Source organism: Pyrus communis, chromosome 1, assembly GCF_041283825.1.
Source record: "Pyrus communis isolate YQ-2024b chromosome 1, ASM4128382v1, whole genome shotgun sequence".
Lineage (NCBI taxonomy): Eukaryota > Viridiplantae > Streptophyta > Magnoliopsida > Rosales > Rosaceae > Pyrus > Pyrus communis.
In genome coordinates this window covers 505,001-528,725 of record NC_142565.1, presented here as the reverse complement: position 1 = coordinate 528,725, position 23,725 = coordinate 505,001, and the positions used below count along the sequence as shown (strand labels likewise).

At 40.1% G+C, this 23,725-nt stretch overlaps 5 protein-coding genes and 1 pseudogene across 9 annotated transcripts; 5 read left to right on the top strand and 1 right to left on the bottom strand.

Annotated features, from left to right (window-relative positions):
* Positions 1-334: 334 nt before the first annotated feature.
* On the bottom strand, positions 335-2,472 carry LOC137720949 (WAT1-related protein At1g09380-like). 4 transcript variants are annotated; one of them, XM_088690492.1, is made up of 7 exons: positions 2,149-2,472; positions 1,989-2,055; positions 1,686-1,802; positions 1,334-1,568; positions 1,081-1,239; positions 840-991; positions 335-735 (listed from the first exon to the last, which is right to left on the bottom strand). In XM_088690492.1, the coding sequence occupies exons 3-7, from the start codon at positions 1,787-1,789 to the stop codon at positions 474-476; spliced, it is 912 nt and encodes a 303-aa protein (XP_088546618.1). In that variant the 5' UTR covers positions 1,790-1,802; positions 1,989-2,055; positions 2,149-2,472; the 3' UTR covers positions 335-473. The 4 variants fall into 4 exon arrangements, with proteins under 4 accessions (XP_088546618.1, XP_088546607.1, XP_088546598.1 ...); XM_088690481.1 differs by having other exon boundaries at positions 826-991; positions 1,989-2,051; positions 2,149-2,458; XM_088690472.1 differs by having other exon boundaries at positions 1,989-2,051; positions 2,149-2,453.
* A 2,460-nt stretch (positions 2,473-4,932) lies between these two features.
* Positions 4,933-6,823, top strand: LOC137720038 (large ribosomal subunit protein uL6). The gene is made up of 3 exons (XM_068459036.2): positions 4,933-5,414; positions 6,275-6,397; positions 6,530-6,823. The coding sequence occupies exons 1-3, from the start codon at positions 5,040-5,042 to the stop codon at positions 6,614-6,616; spliced, it is 585 nt and encodes a 194-aa protein (XP_068315137.2). The 5' UTR covers positions 4,933-5,039; the 3' UTR covers positions 6,617-6,823.
* Positions 6,824-8,541: 1,718 nt separating this feature from the next.
* On the top strand, positions 8,542-11,186 carry LOC137720227 (L-type lectin-domain containing receptor kinase VIII.2). The gene has a single exon (XM_068459268.2). It carries the CDS (start codon positions 8,760-8,762, stop codon positions 10,803-10,805), a length of 2,046 nt encoding a protein of 681 aa, XP_068315369.2. The 5' UTR covers positions 8,542-8,759; the 3' UTR covers positions 10,806-11,186.
* A 538-nt stretch (positions 11,187-11,724) lies between these two features.
* LOC137720719 (uncharacterized) lies at positions 11,725-15,296 on the top strand. Its single transcript, XM_068459825.2, has 9 exons — positions 11,725-12,264; positions 12,420-12,666; positions 12,758-12,907; positions 13,208-13,265; positions 13,358-13,450; positions 13,644-13,709; positions 13,845-13,936; positions 14,671-14,730; positions 14,836-15,296. The coding sequence occupies exons 1-9, from the start codon at positions 12,050-12,052 to the stop codon at positions 15,076-15,078; spliced, it is 1,224 nt and encodes a 407-aa protein (XP_068315926.2). The 5' UTR covers positions 11,725-12,049; the 3' UTR covers positions 15,079-15,296.
* Positions 15,297-16,895: 1,599 nt separating this feature from the next.
* On the top strand, positions 16,896-18,751 carry LOC137721458 (UNC93-like protein 1; annotated as a pseudogene). The gene is made up of 2 exons (XR_015960418.1): positions 16,896-18,172; positions 18,369-18,751. The product of XR_015960418.1 is annotated as an UNC93-like protein 1 (transcript).
* Positions 18,752-20,205: 1,454 nt separating this feature from the next.
* On the top strand, positions 20,206-22,052 carry LOC137721518 (UNC93-like protein 1). Its single transcript, XM_068460611.2, has 2 exons — positions 20,206-21,437; positions 21,625-22,052. The coding sequence occupies exons 1-2, from the start codon at positions 20,281-20,283 to the stop codon at positions 21,797-21,799; spliced, it is 1,332 nt and encodes a 443-aa protein (XP_068316712.2). The 5' UTR covers positions 20,206-20,280; the 3' UTR covers positions 21,800-22,052.
* Positions 22,053-23,725: the final 1,673 nt, after the last annotated feature.

Here is a 23,725-nt window from a genome sequence, read left to right as displayed (position 1 = left end):
AGATGGAATAACAGAATCAGCCTTTCAGCAAGCTTGCCTGAAGATGTTTGTGGTGTTTTTGCAGGTAGTGTGTGTGTGGTCAAGCACAGTAAAGACCCGATTTTTGATATAAGAGAATCGATACGGGAGATGATTCAGTCCGAGGGAGTTTGTGATTGGAATGATATGGAGGAGTTAGTTTACTGTTACATTGCTCTTAACTCATCAGAAGTTCATGAAATTATTAGAGATGCTTTCCTTAGTTTATGTACTAATTAATTTTATTTTGTTGTATGTTGAATCCTTATATAATGTTTTGAGATGCATAATTAGTTTAAGAATACAAAGTCCTACATCAGATAACTGACAAGATAAATTACGATATATAATGAATTATTCGACTTTTAATGGCATTAGATGCCCGTCTCTCTTAAATCTTGACATAAATTTAGTTTACTAACCATTTTATTTAAAATTAGTTATAGGAATCGATCTCATTTGAAACAGAATCCTGATATCCCTAGGCTTTTTCTTCTGTGTTTATCACTACTTCCTTCAGCATCTATCAACGCCACCTCCGTGATAGTGAACTGGTCAACAGCTGTCAACTGTGACCCTGTGGCGGCCGGCTCATCGTTTGTTTTTGCCGGTTCTGGCTGAACTTGTGAGTCTGGCAAAGCTGAGGCTTTCCTTTCGTTTCTTTTACCCCACAAAAATGAGTACAGCCCAACTATGATCATAACCATCCCCAACAAGCTGCACAATTTTGAGTTCAAGCAAAGTATTTGATTGACATTTTTGGCGTAATGTAACAAAATTTTGACATACAAAAAATACTTAACAAACCATATGAACCATACATTCCGGTTCTGATCTCTTCGCCGAGTATGAGAGCTGACGATAAGGCAACCAAAATTAGAGACAATGGGTTGAACATGGGAGGATACAGAGGTCCTTGGACTGAGATGGCCCATGAAAGTAAGCAGAATGTTGCAGCTGTGTTTAGTGCTCCCTATGCAATTTAATTTGCTTCGTTTAGTATGCAGCTAGCCTACAACTTATCCTATATTTCAACCAAGATAACAAACCAATGCAGCTTACCGAATAAATTATAGTACCGAGTTGCAAATTCCACCCTAACCGCCATGAAGCTGCCCGTCTGTCCATACATAAGCCTATGACTGTTGATTGCACGGCCGCCATGAGGCACATTAACATTGTTGCCCAGTATTTCAGAGGGAATAATTTCAGAAACTTATCCTGTTGAGAAAGATACAAATATCAAACAGGTTTACAATATCGCTAATCACCGTGACAAAAAAAATAGAACTTAGTGTCAATTTCGAATACATACTTGGACTATGAACCATGCAGAATAGGACAGGCAGCTACCTGCGAGCATGAAAGTGCCTCGAGTCCAATGAGCATCAGATGTATTTACAGTGTATCGATGAGGGTGATTACTGTGCTGGCACATATAAAACGCCTTTCCCTTGTGAAGGCTCGCAGTTATGGCCCCTCCCACGCATACAATTACCCCAAAAGTCTTGATCTTGCCTGCCCTAGTTTGCAGGTTCAGTTTCTCTATGCTACAACCATTCAAACATAAAAATAGAAATATCTTTTTAAACACATTGCTAACAAAAAAGGGGCACACGGAAATAACTTAGGTTATGGAGTTTCCATCACAATATGTAGATATCTACCGGGTTACGATGGAAAGCACGAAAGTAGCTACCGGAATTAAGTTGAGGAAGTTGGTGGCATATGCAGGCGTGGTGTCCCGAAGGCCGTAGTAATACAATCCCATTGCTATTGTGATACTGCAGTTTGATCAATACATATGAAGAAGTAGTCTACTTTTGTGCAATTTACATTTTGTTGTGATTTGGTTCTTTGGCCATACTTCTAAGGAATGCATTTAATCTTTGAATTTCCACTTTTCAAGTGATTTAAAATAACAAATACCAAACTCGAAGCAAAATCAAACAATACCAAACAAGGCTTACCCAGTTAAGGCATTGACAAAGAGCCAGAACCAAACACACCAACCTAACCTTTTTTTTTTCTTTCTTTCTGCAAAAAAATGCCACAAAAAACACTCAGAGTATGCAAAGAAAAAGACACGAGAAATCACAGGAAGAATGTGAGCTAGCAAAGAACAAAAACCTTTCAAGAAAGAAGGCGAAAGGGGCGACACAAATGGCGGCAAAGATGTGCCGGTACGCGATGAGTGCCAAAATGAAGGTTCCTTCACTCAGTGCAACTTTGGAAAGCAATTGCATCCCTGTCACAAATATCTGCACCATCAACATGGCCAACACTAGCTGTGACCACTTGAACCATTTTTTCACAAACCCCATTTCCATGCCCGTCTCTCTAGTCTCTTGATAGCTCTCTCGTTTTTAGAAGGCGATAAGTCAGACACGCGGCCTTACCAACTGGCCAATACCTTAACAGCTCTCAATATATCTGATGGTGTCGAACTAGGGTGCAAAAGGCCGAAAACACTGCCTGGTATATATAATTTGATCATAAACTACAAAATAGAATGACATATATATTATGAAGTATTGAAACATAATGAAAACGTGGGGAACAAAGATATAATGTGTGTTCATTTAAGTATGTAACAAGTCTCTTACAATTTATTGAAAAAATAAAATCCAACATGAAAGTGATCTATTTTCTATCTAAGTGAGTCGTGACCTAGGCGGGTTTGTAGGCGGTCTAGGCAGGCGCCTCAGCAGGTCAAGATGTCTTTTCTTAATTTTCAAATGCCTAGACATTAATCAGGACGGTGACCAGCCAACTAGCGCTTAGACGGGACCTAGGCTGCACTAGACGGATGTTTTTAAAATAGTGCCTAAATCTAATTAACTCTATGTATGTGATGGATCAAATTAAGGTGCAAATGGCTGAATAGACTACCCTGATCAACTGGTCTCAATGACTCACTTTGTATTTGATTGATGATATCAATATATGGAGAGAAGAATCAAACGAAAATGCATTAAGTGAGATTATGATTGACTATTTGTATGGTGCGATGATTCCCAAAACACATTGAAAGAGAGAAAGAACGAAAGAAATGAATGGAAATGCACATAGGAAATGGAAATCGAATTAGGTCAGTCTGTGTCCCTCACAGATGGGTACAGATGCCATATAGATATTCGTTGTTAGGAACCTCTCTGTGTCAGTCAGTCACAGCCAATGCTACTACGCTCTCAGCCTTTGTACGTCGATGGCTCTTATCAGTGCCCTGCCCTTTTCTGTCACTCTGTGTTGTTAATCATGCAACAAGAATATCGAATACCAAACTATGATAAAACATATCAGTTTTAATGCTTAATCAATAAATCCGACACTTCTCGAGAAGAACTATGCAACTAAGACACGTGACGTTGTTTTTTAGTTGGTCACACGTTATTATGCGGGAAAGTTCAAACACATTGTATAAAGCTAAGGCTATTATGAGATATCGTCCAGGTAGTTTTTTTTTGAAAATCAAAACATAACACCTGTATTCCTTATTTTCGTCTTTTAATCAATTTGAATTTGATAGAGAGTCCCTAAAAACTAATGAAATACTTGGAAAAAAAGAACACAAAGAACCATATTCGTGCAAAACAAAAAAAATTCACAAATTCAATCTCATAAGTTGGTTAGACTGCTAGATATCTTAGAAATTACATAATTCGTTTCGAGTGAATCACGAATGTCTCCTCATATGTGCAATTCTTAATTTCTTATATGAAATGATCCTTCTGGTTGGACCCCATTTAGAGTATATATTTAATCTGAGCCATTGGAAACTCTTTGATTTTCCAGAAGATTTTTGTATCAATTTTCTAGAATGGTGATATTTACACTCTCATTTTTTTAGCTCTAAATTCATTTTATTTTTGTTCCTTAATTCATTTATAATTTATTTAATACGATGGAAAAAAAAATTGATATGCAGCTTAGTCCCTAAAACCTCTAATTTATTCACACAAACTCACTCACTAACTTTTCATGAACACTATTTTAATTAAATTCAAATGACACTATTTTACATAAAAACGATACCTTCAATGTTTTTGGCTATAAATTAATGGTGACGGTCAGTTTATGTAAAAAAAATGACACATGTCATGTGAAGAAGTGAAAATATCTAAATACAAAAATTAGAGGCAACGTTGTTAGGATTTCTCTGATTTAAATTTCTATCAATCAGATACAATGAGCTCTCGCTAAAGTTTTGATTGCGTTTCACAGAAAAACATGAAACTGCTAATGAATTAGGGAAGCATTGGTTCTTTTTCAAAAAAGTTTCAATAATTTTCTTTTTTCGCAAGTAAAAGTTTCGAGAAGCCAATCCCAAATAAGCCGTAAATAATTATACTATTTTGGAAGAGCCCAAAACCTTTACCACTTGAACCTAATCAATCTACACACCAATTTTCTTGGGAATTTTAACAAAACACTTTCGGTATTGTTCACTTTTAACGAAAACGATATTTTTACTGTAAAAAGTCACTACTGGTACTATTCACTTACATCACATTTTTGTCATTTTAATTAAAACTCAAAGTTTTCAAATCATTTTCATTAGTTTTCATTTTTCTTAACTTAACAGGCCCACCTTGTCCCCCTTGATCTATGGTGGCAGTTGTAGGGGTCACACTTGAACCCAGTTCTAGTGTCTTTCTCCATATCTCCTTCACTGCTTGGTTTTTTTATTGCTTTGGTGCTTGTTGGCCTCGGTGTAGGCTTTCCTTGTATCTCTCTGGCATCTTTGCCCTGGTAATATATTTCCAGTTTTCAAAAAAAAACTTGACAGGCCCAGCTTGTACTATAATTTAAAAATAAAGCCCAATTCGATATCACCTTCATTCTATGAGCTACGACCGGCCCGGCCCATACAAGAATAAGTCCTAGGGTTTAACATTCTTATTTATACATTTGACAAGAGGTTAGGGTTTCCTGCCTCGCCCAAATCACACTCACACACCAACCGGAGCCGCAGAGCGAGAGAGAGAGAGAGAGAGAGATAAACAACCGGAGCAGCGGAGATGAAGACCATCCTCTCCTCCGAGACCATGGACATCCCCGACGGTGTCAAGATCAAGGTCCACGCCAAGATGATCGAAGTCGAAGGTCCTCGCGGGAAGCTTATCCGCAACTTCAAGCACTTGAACTTGGACTTTCAGCTCGTCACCGACGAGGAGACCGGAAAGCGGAAGCTGAAGGTCGAGGCCTGGTTCGGCACCCGCAAAACCAGCGCCGCCATCCGCACCGCCCTCTCCCACGTCGGAAATCTCATCACCGGAGTCACCAAGGGGTACCGCTACAAGATGCGTTTCGTGTATGCTCATTTTCCCATCAATGCCTCCATCACTAATGAGGCCAAGGCGATCGAGATCCGTAACTTTTTGGGTGAAAAGAAGGTACCTTTTTGCACCCTTTTGCCAGATTTTAACTGGGTTTGATTTGTTTTTGTGGTTATTGGAGTTTGATTGTTTGTTGTGCATTTTGGGTTTTTATGTGCTCGATGATTTGTCGCAACTATTTGAATTGTGAAAGTTGATTTTGTATGTGAGATTTCATTACGATTTTAGGCTGAGATTTAAGATTATTTTCCTGTTGATATTGTCGAATTGCACTAACTGTGGTGATAGTATGCTTTTTATTTCGGGTTTGAGTTTAGATTGGGCATGCTTGTCGTGATTACTTAATTTTTGTTCGACTGAATGCTTGGTTGCGTGTTATGCATAAGGCAACATTAGATATTGTAGTCCTCACTGTCATTGGTGTAATTTAGTTCTTGAAGATGGCATATGTAATGTAGTCCCTGCCTATAGCATATCGACATTTTCCATGGCAATCGACACCAAAAGAATGAATCTTTCCTATCGTTGTTGTAGAAATATGTCCGTTTCTGGTTATTGCTTGATTCGTGTTTTATGTTAAGTCCACAGGGTAGTAGCCCGTATTCTTAATTTAAGTCCAATTAGGATTTTACCATTTACATTCATTTTTCTGCTAGACTTTGGTGATTTTCGCCCTCTTTGAATGCAATAAGGTGTTGGCAATTATTTCATGGGAATATAAAGAGCCAAATGACATGGTTATGAGAAATGAAAAGTTTGTGTCTGATTGCAAGATCGCGGTTGTATATTATTAATGAATATGTTATAGGTTAGGTTAAACTGTTTTTACCTTTTAAACATGAAACAACTTTTAGTATTTGGTAATGTTGTGCTTTCTAGTCTATTTGTCTTGATGATTTGTGTGCTTGCTCAATCAGGTGAGAAAGGTGGATATGCTTGATGGTGTTTCCATCACCCGATCTGAGAAGGTCAAGGATGAGCTGATCTTGGATGGAAATGATATCGAGCTTGTTTCTCGGTCTTGTGCCCTGATCAACCAGGTCCCCTCCTCTCTCCCCACTCTATTGATCTAGTTTTTATCTCTCCCTCTCTCTCTATGCAGACGCAATATTTATCATGTATAATGCTGTGCTCACTTGCTGATACCTTACATATTGTATTTGTTTCGACAGAAATGCCATGTCAAGAACAAGGATATCAGGAAGTTTCTTGATGGTATCTATGTGAGCGAGAGGGGAACCATCCTTATAGATGAATGAAGTGTGTTTGTTTTGCGTACTTTCTGAATGTAGTTTAATTTCTTCATCGAATTGGCTAGTTATTCCTTTTGTTCGAGAGTTCATGTGGACGACTTTTATAAGTTTGGTTGAATTTGGATTCGATAATTTTGTGTTCAAAAGTAATATTTCTTTAGGTTTTGGTTTTCTGTTGGACCTAAATATATTGGGTGATAACTTTTGTTCCTACTGCTTAATTGTCATTACCTATTTGGATGTTCTGATATCCCCTTTTTGGTACTCCGTCCCCGTCGTTGGTGCGGTATATTGAAGTCCAATGTGATGTACAAAGCATGAACTTATCGACGAGCTCACAGAACCGAGCCCTCTGCAAGTTCCCAATCACGGGACCTCCCCACATACACCACCCGACCATCACTGGTAAACTTCTTGAATCTAAATTTTTGTTTTTGAAACTAATTAGTACTAATGGCTATCGGTCGAGAAGACCAGCTGTTTTACAAGATTTGAAAGTCATTGATGAATTATTACCAACGACGTCTTACAATTAAGTTGAGAATGACTTACATAGAATGAGTTCTCAATTACAGTAGTATTCTATTTCAATTAAATTAGGGTTAGATCAAGACACCAAGTGACGATGAATTTGTTCTGTACAAGCAACTCTCCACAAAAGAATGTCCCAAAATCGAAATATTTGTAGGACTTCACCCTTCCTCTTGATGCCAAAAAAAAGAAAGCATGAACTAATTAAATTAGTTATGCCTAATCCTCTTGATGCCAAAAAACGAAAGCATGCACTAATTAGTTATGCCTAATCAAAATATTTAGATGAATTATTGGTGCTATTATTTACCATACGTATATGCCCTATGCACTAATTAGTTATGCCTTGATGATATTTCGTTTGTTTTATTGTTTATATGGTTTGGCGGTCTACAACAACGCGACAAAGAACAAAAAAAGAAAGGTGGTGCTACTCATACACCTCATTTTATCTCACACACTTCATTAATTTTCATCATTTGATTATTTTTTATTTATTGGATTTGATGACCGATGATTAAGAGGTATGCATAAGATAAAAAGAGAGTGCGAATAACATCACCCAAAAAGAAATGAAAGAAAAATTGGTGGCTGTGGAAGGAAGTCTAAGTAGAGGGAAAAGAACATAATTAAGTACCGTGAATTAAGAGGTATGCAGAAGATAAAAAGAGTGAAATAGCACCACCCAAAAAGAAATGAAAGAAAAATTGGTGGCTGTGGAAGAAGTCTGAGTAGAGGGAAAATAACATAATTAAGCACATCACATCCATGGACCCAAAAGCCATCTCCATCGTAGCTGAAAAATTCTAGGTAGAAATGTCTCACAACGATAAAAAGAACAATTTTTTTTTATATTCTCATAGATCCACTTGATTAACCATCATAATCTTTCTCCATTTAACCAAAGACAACTCTCGAAATATATAGGTTTGTACGGAATTGCAATTAAAATGATTACAAGTGCTTCTAGAAAAAAAATGTTTTTGGTTTTAAAAGCACTTAATGTATTTCCTACATGAAGTACCATTTATTTTCTTCTTACATGAAGCCCTAAAATGTTTTTTTTTTTTCAAAATTCACTTTCATTTGTACTAAAAATTAGTTTCAAAAACATTTTCAATCATTTTAAAAGTACTTTCAAACGAGTCCATTTATAGAAAATGGTGTGATATATATAATAGCTATCATAATCCCACGGCCCATTGATTGCTTTAGATTAATTTGGTAGTTTAATAGATTAAGGCGCAATTTCGAAATTTGAACTTATCTAGTGATAATTATTGAGAATGATCAACACCGCAAAAATGCACCACGATGCGTCCTAATCAATTAGATTAACTTGTTTGCTTTTGTATCTTACCCGCATATTTGCCAGTATCCGTCAATGATCAATCAATAATTAAACGAATAAAAAAGCCACCCATGTAGGCCTCCAACGTCCTTACGTACTTATCACAATAAGTACCACTTCAAGCTTGTCCACCCAAATATTTCACTCACTTGTCTTCACTCTTTTAATAGAGACGTGCTCGACCGAAGATTCCAACTTCGTGAGACGATTTCCGGCGACGTTCTGCACGGAGGAAATTTGTTGGAATTCTCCTTCGCCGCCGCGGAAATGGGTTGCTGCACCTACAAGTACTACTTCTTGTGGTTGACATGCTCGGCTTATCTTGTTCTTGTTCAAGGTAGGGAGAAGAAGCACCATTTTAATGGACCTGTTGTTAACGTGACGAAGCATCTCAATTTCCAAGATTTTAACTTTGTCAAAAACCCCAGAGTTTTGGAAGATGTAAGGCTCCTAGGCAGTGCCAAAATCTCAAGCTCATCGTCAGCCATACAAATCCCCGATGATCATGATCAGTACTCCGACGTCAACGGCAGCGATGATATCCATCATCTAAGACAGCAAGCAGGCCGAGCCCTCTACTCCTCTCCCATCCGACTCCTCGACCCTCACACTCAATCGCCTGCTTCTTTTCAAACAACATTTTCTTTCCAATTCCACAACGGTTCCAATTTAAACGCTTCTGATCATGGTGGTAGTGGCCTCACCTTCATCATTGTCCCTGACGAGTTCACTGTCGGAAGGCCTGGCCCGTGGCTCGCCATGCTTAACGACGCTTGTGAGGATGATTACAAGGCGGTTGCAGTCGAGTTTGACACCCGTCTCAACCCTGAATTCGGAGACCCGAATGACAACCATGTTGGAATCAACTTGGGAACAATTGTCTCCACCGAAACAATCAACGCATCCGACGTTGGTGTATTTCTCAACGACGGCTCAGTCCACCGAGCGTGGATTAGCTACGACGGTCCGAACCGTTGGATGGAAATTCGTTTAGGATCAGACGACAGTACTAATCACCCGCCACGAAAACCAATCTTCTCTGGCCCTCTTGATCTCTCACCATTTCTCAACGAGTACATGTTTGTCGGATTCTCTGCTTCAACAGGGAACCACACGCAAATCCACAGCGTCCTCTCGTGGAACTTCACCTCCACTAGTCAAGCTTTTCTCTGGATGCCGTCGATGGAAGCGTGCGAGAGTAACATAATTGTGACTGGCAGAGGAAGTAGTGCCGCGAGCGCTGAGCCTCGCGGCACTTTCTTAATCTTCATTGCTGTGGTGGTTTTGGCTCTGGCTGTGGTGGCTAGTCTGTACTATAGCGGCAGGCGCAAAACCGCCGGAATATCAGACGCTCCTGTTGTGTTGCCGGAGAAGAAGCAGAGACCGAGGCCTCCGAACAAGCCTCGATACTTCACAATCTCCGAAATTTCCTTGGCCACTCAGTCCTTCAGCGAGTACGAAATTCTTGGTAGCAGCGAAAGAGGCGTGTACTATAGAGGGAAGCTTTTGAATGGTTGTCAGGTGGCTGTGAAGCGGTTTTCTTCTCTGTTTTTGAGCTCGGAAGGGCTAGATAGGCGGAGACTTTTCAAGGAAATAAAGGGGATTAGCTGGGTTAGGCATCCGAATCTGGTTCCAATCCGAGGGTGGTGTCAAGACAAGAAGGAAACCATGGTTGTGTATGAGTTTTTCCCAAATGGAAGCCTTGATAAATGGTTGTTTGGGGTAGGGGTGCTTCCGTGGACGCGGCGGTTCAAGGTTGTGAAAGATGTGGCTGACGCCCTCAGTTTCTTGCACTCCAAACAATTATCCCACAAGAACTTGAAGACAACTAGTGTCTTTCTTGACGTCAGTTTCCGGGCTGTTTTAGGCGATTTCGGGTTTGTGCTAAGTGGTGCAGAATCAAGAAGGTTTGAGTCCGCAGTGAGCCAAAGTGCGGATGTTTTCGAGTTTGGTCTGTTTGTGTTGGAAGTGGTCGGTGGGAGACGGCGATTGGAGGCGGATTCGGGGCCAGTAGAGGAGAGGGATCTGTTGGATTTTGCATGGAGAATGCATGAGATTGATGAGAGGGTGAGGGTAGTGGATAAGAGGATGGGCACTGTGATAAATTTGGAGCAAGCAATTAGGGTTATGCAAATAGGGTTGCTCTGCACTGTGAATGTGACCAAAGGTAGGCCTTGTATGGAGGAAGTGGTGGAGTTTCTTTGCATGGAGAGACAAATCCCCGAGTTGCCACCCAGTCGGCCGGTTTCTCTCTTCCCTTACAGCAGCACCGGCGCCCTTTGCACCGGTTATTCCTGTGCTTCTTTCAAATGAAATTGGAAATGTGAAACCAATTAGCAATATTATGTGCTTCATTCCTGTATGCAGTCAATATGTTTTGTAAAGGACACACAATTGCAATTAGCGCAAAAGCGAGGGCAGTGGCGTTCTAGGATTCATACAGCCAACCGTATTTAATGGGCTAAGACTTGGTTGTTGTTGTTGTTATAATTGCTGGTCTATTAGTATGGATGTGAAAAGATGTGCTAATTAGATTTTTGAGTTTGGAAGAGTTGAGCTGCGACGTGCAATCTCAACCAGTGCCAATAGCCCATCTTGAGCTTGAAGTTGGTAAGATGATACCGTAATTGGAGAGATATCGCTAGTGTAACAGTATATGATTGATTTAAGATATCATTACCGTTGTATCTTTTACTAGTCCTCTATTTCCCCCTTCTTCCTCCTCCTTCGTTCCCCCACCCTTTAACAGTTACCGCCTTCCCCACAAAGTTCTCAGTCAATGCTCCAACACGTTTCATCGGCTCTCCACTTTCCCTGTTTTGATCATTAACAAGCATTCTATCACTATTTTTTTTTTAGCTTGTTCTCTATTGTTGCAGACTAGGTTTTGCTTGTTAATTTAAATTTTTTGCTGCAATCGGTTGTATTATATAATTATTGAAGTAACAAAGCTTAGTCCTCACGAAACTCTCGATCAACGCTCTTACACGATTTAGGCTTTGCTACAAGCGTTGATTGAGAGCTTCGTGTGGAAGACCCGTTCAACGAAGCCAGCCTAATATTGATGATTAAACGAGGAGAAGTACTAATGGCACTCTCTTAAAAGTGAGATTTTTTATAAATTTTCTATCACATCATATTTTTAATGTTATTTTTGTATCAACAATATAAAATACTGTGTTAAAAACGTGAGATGACATAATATATAAAAAGTACCACATTGAGAAAGTCCGGTAACATTTCTCTTAGACAAAACATAAGATTGGGATAAATCGTGTTGGTAATAGTAATACCGTTGGCCAAGCAAATTTTCAGGTAAATACCGCAATTAATTACATGTCAAAACGAAAAGTAAACAAAATAAAATGAGAAGAAAATAGCGGAATTGTTCTTGGAGAGCAAGAAAATAAGAAAGCTGGGAGAGAGTGGCTAGATTTGATTCTCCAACAAGACAACAAGGGCTTTATAAAACCCTTCGCCTTCGTCTTCGTCTTCGCCTCTGTAAAAGCCTCCATTCAAATTCTTCCGCCACTGAAATCCGCCCAAGAGACAAGAAGATGAGTATGTTCAAGCTCAATTCCCTCAACTCGCTGCGAGCTCTGAGGCACCTCCACGCTTCCCAATCCGCCGGCGTCAGAGCGCTCACCACCTGCTCGTCATTAATCCTCAAACAGTCGAACCCACTTCTCTCCCCCTCTCCGTCGCCGTCTCCCTTCGCACCGTCGCACAATCTGCTCGCCATTCGGAACTACCGGAGCAGCCGCGATCTCAGGTAATTTGCTCTCCTGTGTGTATTGGGTTGGTGGGTTATTGGTAATCTGAAATGACTTGCAGATTTGATTTGGGGTTTGCGTTTTTGTGGTTTTTGAAATCATGGGTTCGTGGAGTTTGTGTGTCTGAGTGAGTTATTTCGGGTTGTATGTGTAGAAACTATGGGATTACGCCTCCCAAGAATTGGGGCATTCGGATTGTGCCTGAGAAGAAGGCCTTTGTGATTGAGCGGTTCGGAAAGTATGTCAAGACTCTGCCTTCTGGAATCCATTTCTTGATTCCGTTTGTGGATAGAATCGCTTATGTGCATTCACTGAAAGAAGAGGTCATCAATGTTCCTGACCAGTCTGCCATTACCAAAGACAATGTCGCCCTTATGATTGATGGTGTGCTTTACGTTAGGGTAATATCACATTCTCGAATTGGGTTTGTGTGTACGTTTCTTTACTGGGTTCCTGAGAGCTTCTTTTCGATTATTTCTTGTGCGGGTGCAGATTGTGGATCCTATGCTGGCCTCCTATGGAGTTGACGATCCTATTAATGCTGCTATTCAGCTTGCACAGACTACCATGCGTATTGCTATCGGGAAAATCACCCTTGACAAGACATTTGAGGAAAGGGAATCCCTCAATGATGAGATAGTGGTATGTTTATCTCCTTTTTTTGCTTCTAATAACTGTAAAGATTAATACTCTGGAAATGAATCATTCTTCTTGTTTGGAGTAATAATTTTGGTTTGGTCTCTGACAAGAGTGTTTTGTCCTGTATTTTTATGATATTTCTGTGATAATTTTCTGGTAACAAGAAAATGTTTGATGGGTCATGGGGGTATGCCTTCACACTTGTCTTTTTAAATATTGTTTCAGCAGCTTTAATGAAACCTCATTTTCTTTGTAAGCTAACATTTTAGGTTAAGAAATAATATGAGTGGCATCATTTTGCAGACAGTTCTCAACAAGGCTGCGTCAGCTTGGGGGTTGGAGTGCCTCCGCTATGAAATCAGTAAGAGATCCCTTTCTGGTTTTTCTTCTGATACTCTTTGTCATCTTCTTCAGAGATGTTTTCTAACTGCTTGACCGTTCATACTTGTTTAGAGGACATAACTCCTCCTCGTGCGGTGAGGGAATCTATGGAGATGCAAGCAGAAGCAGAACGCAAAAAGAGAGCTCAAATTCTTGAGTCTGAGGGTAAGGAACTCCATGTCTATTTGATATTTCAATTATACATGTCAGTGAAATGCTATAGTTAAGCCCAATGATTGCAAACAGATGATGGCATTCTCTTTTAATTTCTGGATTTCCTTTACCTGAAGTATTTTCAGTCACTTTATAAAGTAGAAATATGCGCTGGCAGAGACTAATGTTTTCTAATCTTTTACAGGAGAAAGGCAGGCCAACATAAATATTGCAGATGGAAAGAAGAGTGCTATAATTTTAGCAGCAGAAGGTAGATACAGTTCTTTGAAATAATTCAGTCCCAGTAGTATACAATATTGTGGACTAATTTGATGTTCATGGTCCTTTAGTCGCATAGATTTGACACAAACATTCTTCCACTGAATTCCCCATTCTCATTTTGCAGGAGAAGCGCAATCCATTCTTGCTAAAGCGAATGCAACATCTCGAGGAATTTCCCTTGTGTCAAAGACTCTCAAGGAAAGTGGGGGTGCAGAGGTGAGGTTCTTCAATTCCCTTCATTGTGCTTCTTATGAAACCATCAATGCATTTGAATATTCAAGCTGGGATACTTCACCTTCAGCTACAAGTTGTGTTAATGTTTGTTAAAAGGTGTATAATTGGAAAATTCATTTTTCTTCATGAGAAACTTTTGACATCTTAATGCAGCAATCGCAAAACAACAAACTTTCGTATGTATTACACATTCACATTCCCACCTTTGCAGACCATTCAACCCTCCATGACTGTTAGCAAGATATTTTGCATGTCGAACACATTACACTTGTCAGCCACTACAATGATTACACTGTTATTTTGCTTATGTTTCATCTAAAAATATGTGACATCATATGGTTTCCCCTCCTGCATCTTGTCAAATAGGCCTACTATTAGTTGGGAAGAATATTGCTAAACTCGGGCTCTTTATCTTAGTTATTGAAATTTTGGGGGAGATGATGCATTCTTTTTGCCAATACTTCATTCTGTTCAACCCGTTTGTTCATTCTTATAAGGAAAAACTCTTGGCTCTTTAACTTCTCGCTGTTTCTCCTTGTTCACTCTGATCTACTGTTTTTGCTCATCCCCCGTAAAACTTTTCTGCATCGCCTCTTCTAGAGCCAAGAGTTTTTCCTTACAAGCAAGGGTCATGTTGTGCATAGATTTTAGAAACTCCCTTTTGCGTGCTTTGTATCTGTGGAGGAAAGCAACTAATATTAAGGTCTGATTTGCAGGCAGCTGCTTTGAAAATTGCTGAGCAGTATGTTGATGCCTTTGGTAATATCGCGAAACAGGTGAAAACCAAACCTTCTAACTTTGGTCAACATATGCTGCGTCTAGTGATTGCTTAATTGATTAATAAAGTATTCTGCCTTCTTTTTCCATGAACGGTTTTGCAGGGCACAACAGTGTTGCTTCCTAGTGCTTCAAATAATCCTGCTGGCATGATATCTCAAGCCTTAAGTATCTACAAAAGCTTGGTTAACAATCCTTCCACCCTTGGATCAACTGGAGGCACGCACAGTGATGATGCTTCCTCAGAAGGATCTGATCACGGTGTTCGAATGATCGAGGAGACAAAGAATCAAGATAATGCGAAGGAATCAGGATTTTCGCTTCAGAACTGCAAAAAAGGAGCATAGAGTTTGACTTCTCTCAGTTGTTTGCCAATTCAACCAGTTACTGGGTTCTTTCACACTAGACATTTTTCATCGTAGGATGCTTCATTGTTGTTTTAGCCGGAAGGTAGGACATGTCCACTTAATATGAGCTGTGATTAACTAAAGGGGTGTCTAAATGTTTGCAATGAGAATGACAGATGCCAAATCATATAAGGGAACTGAAAATTTTTGGGTTGGAACTCATTATTTTGCATATTGTCCTTTCACCTAGTTTAATGGTGAACGTTTAAGGTGGATCAGGTTTTCCTTTGGGCCATTGGGTTCCGGAGCCCCCCACACCCCTACTTCGTAGAGTATCAAGATTGATTTGGACATGTGTTTCTTGCAGGAAAGCATTTAAAATATCTTTTTAAGATTCACTTGGATTTATACTAAAGATTGGTTTCAAAAATATTTTTACCAAAAACAATTCCAATCATTTCAAAAGCACTTTCAAACGAGTTTTTAATCACTCAAAGCGACACTTGAGTAGTTCTTGAGAGGGGCCTCGTGGGGGTTTGAGTGTCGCTTGTGGGCATCGAGAGGGCTCAAGCACTTTCAAACGAGTTTTAGATTTCGACTTGATACTTGATGTGTTTGTCTGACCTTGTCGTAGATTAGAATCTACTTCCAAAAACTATGGTAGAAAATGGTGTTTAACATCACCATTTGGCATGTGCGTTTACGTTTGAAGGTTATGTCGGATTGAGATCACCTCCGGATCTCAGCTTGCAGAGCCAATCTTTTCTACAGGAAAAAAATAGAAGAATGAGATCTTTTGGTCAGTTGACTCCGCAGACTGGGATCTGGAGGTGATCTCAGTCCAGTTATGTCAACGCAAATTTAAATTTTTATGTGTCATATGCCAAACAAGTTCAAAACAACAAGCCACTCTTACTTAACAATTACTCCCTTAGGTTTGGGGAAAAAAATACAATTATTGATGGGTAAATGCTAGGGAGACATTTGGTTTAAAAATTTAGCCTTCTTAGCATTATTCTTACTCGATTATATGGGCCTGCAAATTAGACATAAACGAAGTTTAATTAATTATTGAATCATTTGATGTTATGAAAAACAAGAGACAAGGATTATACGTTGCTGATGTGTGCTTAAGTTAGTTACAATATTGTTTTCGCTTTTTACCGAACTTGGAGTCGTGCTCCTAATAATAAAGAATACACCGCTTTTGTGAAAAGAGTTTTTTGTATGTTGAGAACACAGTCTGGTATACTAAGTGTAATAATACAATTAGTCAGAAATTTAAAAAAAAAAATTTATTACATTTGATGTACGAAGCTTAGTCCGTCTAAGTTGTTTTTGTGTTCTTCATACTTTGTCTCTCTTTTCTTACACCATGAATCAAGGAGAGTGTGGCATGGACATATGGTTTTTCCCACATAGGAATTAAAAATACAAGATTCCTTTCCACTAATATAGGATTCTAACAAATGATACCGATTCCCTGAATTTAAATGAAATTCAAATTGAAGTAATATATTATTTTTTATGCATATTCAAATCCCGTCCCGCCGGGATTAAGGTTTTATAATCCGACCTTTCTCCCACACCGGGTTTGGTTTCTGAAAACCCAGAAAATGCCTCGACTCCAGAAATTGTCATTTGCTATGCACTTCGTCCAATCCCAGGGTCCTTGTCCGATTTGACCCTTGCAATTAGTCCCGGACAAATATCATCCCGAGCTAAATCCATCTGCTAATCACAACCACATGTCAGTTCATCACACCATTTATCCGTAGTTTTATTGCTTTCCACTCTCCACTCAAATCTCGCTTCTAGTAAATTAAATTAGTTTAGAATATCGCTAGAACAAAACAAAAAAAAAACCGATTTCCCAAATTCCATTTGGCTTTGGCATCCAAAAGGAAGAACTTCATAATCAAATTCTCAAAAAGTCGTTAAATTTATCATCTGGGATAAGGATTATATGGGTATCGAAGGAGTGGAAGAATCGGGAGGCGCGGAGGTGCCCCAATCGAAATTCAGGTACAACTCGCCGTTTGTTCAAGTGAGTCTCATCGGATTGGTCTGTTTCTGCTGCCCTGGCATGTTCAACGCCCTCTCCGACTGCCTCCAACAACGCCTCCACCGCCCTTTTCGCCACCTTCGCCATCTTCAGCATCCTCGGCGGCGGCATCTACAACATCCTCGGCCCCCGCCTTACCCTCCTCTCCGCCTGCTCCACCTATGTCCTCTACGCCGGCTCATTCCTCTACTACAACCACCAGAAGCACCAGGCTTTCGCTATTGTCGCCGGTGTAATCCTCGGAATCGGCGCCGGCCTCCTCTGGGCCTGCCAAGGTTCCATCATGACGTCGTACCCTCCCCCGAATCGAAAGGGGACATACATCTCGATTTTCTGGAGCATTTTCAACATGGGTGGCGTCATTGGAGGACTGATTCCGTTTGTTCTTAATTACCACCGGAGCGAAGCGGCTTCCGTCAACGATGCAACTTACATTGGGATAATGATTTTCATGTCCATCGGGACTCTTTTATCCCTCGGTATCCTGCCCCCCAGCAAAATTGTCCGGGACGACGGGACTAAATGTACGGACATTCAGTACTCAAACGTCACAACTGAGGCCATTGAGATTGCCAAGCTGTTCACAAACTGGACAATGCTTCTTATAATCCCGGCTGCTTGGTCGAGCATTTTTTTCTACCCCTACCTATTCAACAACGTCAATAAAGTTATGTTTAATCTGAGGACTAGAGGATTGAACAATGTGTTCTACTGGGGAGCGGAGATTTTCGGGTCCATTGGGATTGGATACGTTATGGATTTCAGCTCCAAGAGCAGGAGGACTAGGGGTTTCGTAGGCATTTCGGTTGTTGGTGTCCTCGGGACTGCAATTTGGATTGGCGGACTTGCCAACCAGCTCAACTACTCTCGAAGCGATTTGCCTGAGAAGTTGGATTTTAAGGACTCCGGCTCTGCTTTTGCAGGACCCTTCGTGTTGTATTTTAGTTTCGGGTTGCTTGATGCCATGTTCCAGAGCATGGTTTTCTGGGTCATTGGAGCCTTGGCTAATAACTCTGAAATTCTAAGCAGGTAACAGGATATTCCTTGCTTCTCAACTTTTTATTCTCTCAATGATCTTTGTGCGTTTAGGCAATTTTTCGTGCGCAGGACTGGACAATCCAATCCAATCCAATCCAATCCTGTGCACGAAATGTGGCCTTAGTGACAGTCGCAGAACAAAGTGTGATGCTAAAAACTTATTTAATTTTGTGCATGTTTTGTACAGGTATGCTGGATTCTACAAGGGAATACAGAGTGCAGGGGCAGCAGTAGCTTGGCAAGTCGATACACGCAAGGCATCCTTCCTCTCCCAATTGGTTACGAATTTCGCGCTTTACACCGTGAGTTATCCGCTGCTGGTGGTTCTGATCTTGCTGGCCGTGAAGGATGAAGGTGAGGCTGATGTGGAGGAATTTACCAAGGGGAAGGTTGCTGAATTAGCAGATGAAATTAGTCATAAGCCATCCAAATGTTTGTCTTAATTACGTCCATACAATCGGATCTTGTGGTAGATTAGCATCTACTTCCACAAACTACAGTAGAAAATGGTGTTTAACATCACCATCTGGCATGTGCGTTTGCGTTTGAAGGTTATGTCGGATTGGGATCGCCTCCGGATCCTAGCTTGCAGAACCAACTAACCAGACGATCATCTTGCCGTGTTTTGCATGATTTTTTTTTAATTTTTTAATTTTTTATATTTAAATTGATTCTTGGCTACAGAATAAAAAATAGAAGGATGAGATCTTTGGTCAGTTGACTCCGTACAGTGGGATCCAGAGGTGATCTCAGTCTGGTTATATCAACATCAAATTCAGACTTTTCTGTGCCATACGCCAAACAAGTTCAAAACAACAAGCCACTCTTACTTAACAATTACTCCCTTAGGCTTGGGGAAAAAAAATACAATTATTCGATGGGTAATGCTAGGAAGATATTTGGTTTAAAAATTTAGTCTTCTTAACATTATTCTTACTCGATTATTTGGGCTTGTAAATTAGACATAAACGAAGTTTAATTAATTATTGAATCATTTGATGTTATGAAAAACAAGAGACTAGGATTATACGTTGCTGATGTGGAGCTTAAGTTAGTTACGATATTGTTTCCACTTTTTACCCAACTTCGAGTCATGCTCTTAATAATAAAGAATACACCGCTTTTGTAAAGAGATTTTTTTGTATGTTGGGAACACTAATACACTAAATATAAGTGCAATAACACAATCAGTTAGAAACTTAAAAAAAAAAAAAAAATTACATTTGATGTACCGAACCATGTTTCTGTCACTCTAAAAAATTTCTAGCTAGTGTCTTTATTTTAGTAGCACTTGTACATCTAAGTTGTTTTTGTTCTTCATACTTTGTCTCTCTTTTCTTACACCATGAATCAAGGACTATGTGGCATGGACGTATAGTTTTTCCCACATGGGGATTAAAAATACAAGATTCCTTTCCACCTATGTAGGATTCTAACAAATGATACCGATTCCCTGAATTCAAATTGAAGTAAGATATTATTTTTTATGGATATTCAAATCCCGTCCCGCCGGGATAAAGGTTTTATAATCCGATTTGACCCTTGCAATTGAGAAATTTTTCCAAGTGCCGGGAACACCATGACACATGGTGTTCCCCCACCCATTAGGATTTAGTTTTATTTATTTATTGAAATATAAAATTGAAGGATATCCAAGATGTCAAATCCTAATGGGTGAGGGAACACCATGTGTCATGGTGTTCCCGGCACTTGGAAAAATTTCTCCTTGCAATTAGTCCCGGACAAATATCATCCCGAGCTAAATTCATCGGCTAATCACAGCCACATGTCAGTTCATCACTCTTTATCCGTAATTTTATAGAAGAACTAATGAAAATAAATTGAAAATTTTGAGTTTTAACGATAAAGATAAAATAAATAGCGAAGTGAATAGTATCAGGATTGACTTTTTAGAATAAAAATATAATTTTTTTGTTAAAATAAACAGTACCGGAAACTTTTCGTTAAAATCCTTTAATTTTATTGCTTTCCACTCTCCACTCAAATCCCGCTTCTAGTAAATTAGATTAGTTTAGAATAATGGAAAAAAAAGCCGAATTCCCAAATTCTCAAAAAGTCGTTAAATTGATATCTGGGATATGGATGTCGAAGGAGTGGAAGAATCGGGAGGCACGGAGGTGCTCCAATCGAAATTCAGGTACAACTCGCCTTTTGTTCAAGTGAGTCTCATCGGATCGGTCTGTTTCTGCTGCCCTGGCATGTTCAACGCCCTCTCCGGCATGGGCGGCGGAGGCCAGGTCGATCCGACTGCCTCCAACAACGCCTCCACCGCCCTCTTCACCACCTTCGCCATCTTCGGCATCCTCGGCGGCGGCATCTACAACATCCTCGGCCCCCGCCTTACCCTCCTCTCCGCCTGCTCCACCTACGTCCTCTACGCCGGCTCATTCCTCTACTACAACCACCAGAAGCACCAGGCTTTCGCTATTGTCGCCGGAGCAATCCTCGGAGTCGGCGCCGGCCTCCTCTGGGCAGGCCAAGGTTCCATCATGACGTCCTACCCTCCCCCGAATCGAAAGGGGACATACATCTCGATTTTCTGGAGCATTTACAATATGGGTGGCGTCATCGGAGGACTAATTCCGTTTGTTCTTAATTACAACCGGAGCAAAGCGGCTTCCGTCAACGATGCAACTTACATTGGGTTCATGGTTTTCATGTCCATCGGGACTCTTTTATCCCTCGCTATCCTGCCTCCCCGCAAAATTGTCCGGGACGACGGGACTAAATGTACGGACATTCAGTACTCAGATGTTACGACTGAGGCCATTGAGATTGCCAAGCTGTTTACAAACTGGAAAATGCTTCTTATAATCCCGGCAGCTTGGTCGAGCATTTTTTTCTACACCTACCTATTCAACAACGTCAATAAAGTTATGTTTAATCTGAGGACTAGAGGATTGAACAATGTGTTCTACTGGGGAGCGGAGATTTTTGGGTCCATTGGGATTGGATACGTTATGGATTTCAGCTGCAAAAGCAGGAGGACTAGGGGTTTCGTGGGCATTTCCGTTGTTGGTGTCCTCGGGACTGCAATTTGGATTGGCGGACTTGCCAACCAGCTCAACTACTCTCGAAGCGATTTGCCTGAGAAGTTGGATTTTAAGGACTCCGGCTCTGCTTTCGCAGGACCGTTCGTGTTGTATTTTAGTTTCGGGTTGCTTGATGCCATGTTCCAGAGCATGGTTTTCTGGGTCATTGGAGCCTTGGCTGATAACTCTGAAATTCTAAGCAGGTAATAGGATATTCCTTGCTTCTCAAGTTTTTAATCTCTCAACGATCTTTGTGCGTTTAGACAATTTTTCATGCGCATGACTGGAGAGTCCAATCCAATCCTGCACACAAAATGTGGCCTTAGTGGCAGTCACAGAACAAAGTGTGATGCTAAAAACTTTAATTAATTTTGTGCATGTTTTGTACAGGTATGTTGGATTCTACACGGGAATACAGAGTGCAGGGGCAGCAGTTGCTTGGCAAGTCGATACGCACAAGGCATCCTTCCTCTCCCAATTGGTTATGAATTTCGCGCTTTACACCGTGAGTTATCCGCTGCTGGTGGTTCTGATCTTGCTGGCCGTGAAGGATGAAGGTTGCTGAATTTACCAAGGGGAAGGTTGCTGAATTTACCGAGGAGAAGTTGCTGAGCCTGCAGCCTCAGAGAAGTGATTGTAATGATCATCGGCTTAATTAACAGATGAAATTAGTCATAAGACATCCTGTTTATTCTTAATTACGTTCATTCAATCGAATCTTCACAAATTAGTGTAATGGAAAAGCTAGTGTAATTGATGTAGCACGTTCAAATTGTCAAGTAGTTTACAGAGTAATCAAAGTTCATGTTTTTATAAAATGTCTAAATGACTAGTTCTTGACCACGATTGTCCATTATATTATTCATGCATGCTTGGAAGGAATACTGAGAGAGTCTTCTACTCATCGAGGAACCTTCATGTCAACCCTAGGGATGGAGCCAGATGATATTTGACGTGATTTTCGAATGATCTCTCAAACCTTAAGTATCTACAAATGCTTGGTTAACAATCCTTCCACCCTTGGATCAACTGGAGGCACGCACAGTGATGATGCTTCCTCGGAAGGATTTGATCATGGTGTTCGAATGATCGAGGAATCAAAGAATCAAAATAACGCAAAGGAATCATGGTTTTCACTTCAGTACCGCAAGAAAGGAGCACAGAGTTTGACTTCTCTCAGTTGTTTGCCAATTCAACCAGTTACTGGGTCCTTTCACACCATACATTTTTCATCGTTGGATGCTTTTGTTGTTGTTTTAGCCAGAAGGTAAGACATGTCCACTTAATATGAGCAGTAGATCAGGTTTCCTTTGGCCCGTTAAATTTCGGAGGCCGCCTTACTTGTGGTGTGTATTTGCTGGTAGGTGACTGGATTGGGCTGTCTAAATTCTAATATATGTTTTTATGACATGTTAAAAGCCTTCTGGAGTTTTAACCACTCGAGCAATGCTCGAGCAGTGCTTGAGAGGCCTCGGTGGGGGTCCGAGTGCCACTTGAAGGGGCCTCGACATGGCTCGAGCATTGCTCCGGATTATCTTGACGGGTTTTCGTCATATTAATAAACGTCTTTTAGTAAGGAAGGGTCGTAATCGTGGAGCAATAATGTGTTTGACTTTCGGATACCTCGTCCTAGATTTCGATTTGATACTTTATGTGTTCGTTGGATCTTGTTGCAGATTAGGATCTACTTCCCAAAACTATAGTAGAAAATGGTGTACAGCCAAAGTCTATAATCTTGAAACGTGCGTCATCCCTGTATCCTTTACACAACCCTATTACTGGTGGTCCGTTCTTGGACCACCATAAGCACTGATGAAAAGTCAATCACGTCTTGTTAAAATTTGTATGATTATTTTAGAATATTAATACAGTAATACTCTCGGCGTATGTAAACATTTAAGTCATCATGATATTGTGTTTGTATCTTAAGTCAGTCGCACAACAGTAATAATTGAACTCTGAACAAGATTATAAAAGTTGCTTGAGTAATGAACTTATTTAACAAAAACTCATTCATTTGGGAGACCAAGTTTACAATTGTCGAATGTTTTTTTTTTTTTTTTCCACAAACCAACAAAAACAATAATCTTCTTCTCAAGAACGTGTTGAGAATCAATGTTAGGTAGAATCAATGTTAGGTATGGTTGAGTGGAAAAAATTAGGTGCAATTAATGGGTTTTGTGTGGTAGCAAATAATCTTAGTTTAATTAAGTGTGTGGTGTAGCTTTCATTTGGTTTGCTATAAATACCCAAGTCCCCAAGCATTGTATATCATCCAAGGAAAAACAAAGTCTAGAGCTAAATAAGAAAAGCTTTGCTAATTAGTTTGTTTTGTGAGCTTTCTTTAAGAGTGTGCTCTATTTTTCTTCTTCTTGGGATCATTAGAGTTATCTTGGATACTCTTCTTATTCAACAATTGGTATCAGAGCCAAGTCGGTCAGGGATCGTTCTTGGTAGAGCATTGGTTGTAAAGTCTCTTGAAATTCCGAGT

Coding starts and splice junctions, on each gene's coding strand:
- LOC137720949 (XM_088690472.1), bottom strand. CDS start 2,348: ATGGAAATGGGGTTTGTGAAAAAATGGTTCAAGTGGTCACAGCTAGTG. Junction 2,052..2,148: donor TTCGCCTTCTTTCTTGAAAG/GTTTTTGTTCTT, acceptor TTTTGCAGAAAG/AAAGAAAAAAAAAAGGTTAG. Junction 736..839: donor GAAGAGATCAGAACCGGAAT/GTATGGTTCATA, acceptor AAAATTGTGCAG/CTTGTTGGGGATGGTTATGA.
- LOC137720038 (XM_068459036.2), top strand. CDS start 5,040: ATGAAGACCATCCTCTCCTCCGAGACCATGGACATCCCCGACGGTGTC. Junction 5,415..6,274: donor ACTTTTTGGGTGAAAAGAAG/GTACCTTTTTGC, acceptor TTGCTCAATCAG/GTGAGAAAGGTGGATATGCT. Junction 6,398..6,529: donor CTTGTGCCCTGATCAACCAG/GTCCCCTCCTCT, acceptor TTGTTTCGACAG/AAATGCCATGTCAAGAACAA.
- LOC137720227 (XM_068459268.2), top strand. CDS start 8,760: ATGGGTTGCTGCACCTACAAGTACTACTTCTTGTGGTTGACATGCTCG.
- LOC137720719 (XM_068459825.2), top strand. CDS start 12,050: ATGAGTATGTTCAAGCTCAATTCCCTCAACTCGCTGCGAGCTCTGAGG. Junction 13,710..13,844: donor TATAATTTTAGCAGCAGAAG/GTAGATACAGTT, acceptor CTCATTTTGCAG/GAGAAGCGCAATCCATTCTT. Junction 14,731..14,835: donor TTGGTAATATCGCGAAACAG/GTGAAAACCAAA, acceptor ACGGTTTTGCAG/GGCACAACAGTGTTGCTTCC.
- LOC137721518 (XM_068460611.2), top strand. CDS start 20,281: ATGGATGTCGAAGGAGTGGAAGAATCGGGAGGCACGGAGGTGCTCCAA. Junction 21,438..21,624: donor AACTCTGAAATTCTAAGCAG/GTAATAGGATAT, acceptor TGTTTTGTACAG/GTATGTTGGATTCTACACGG.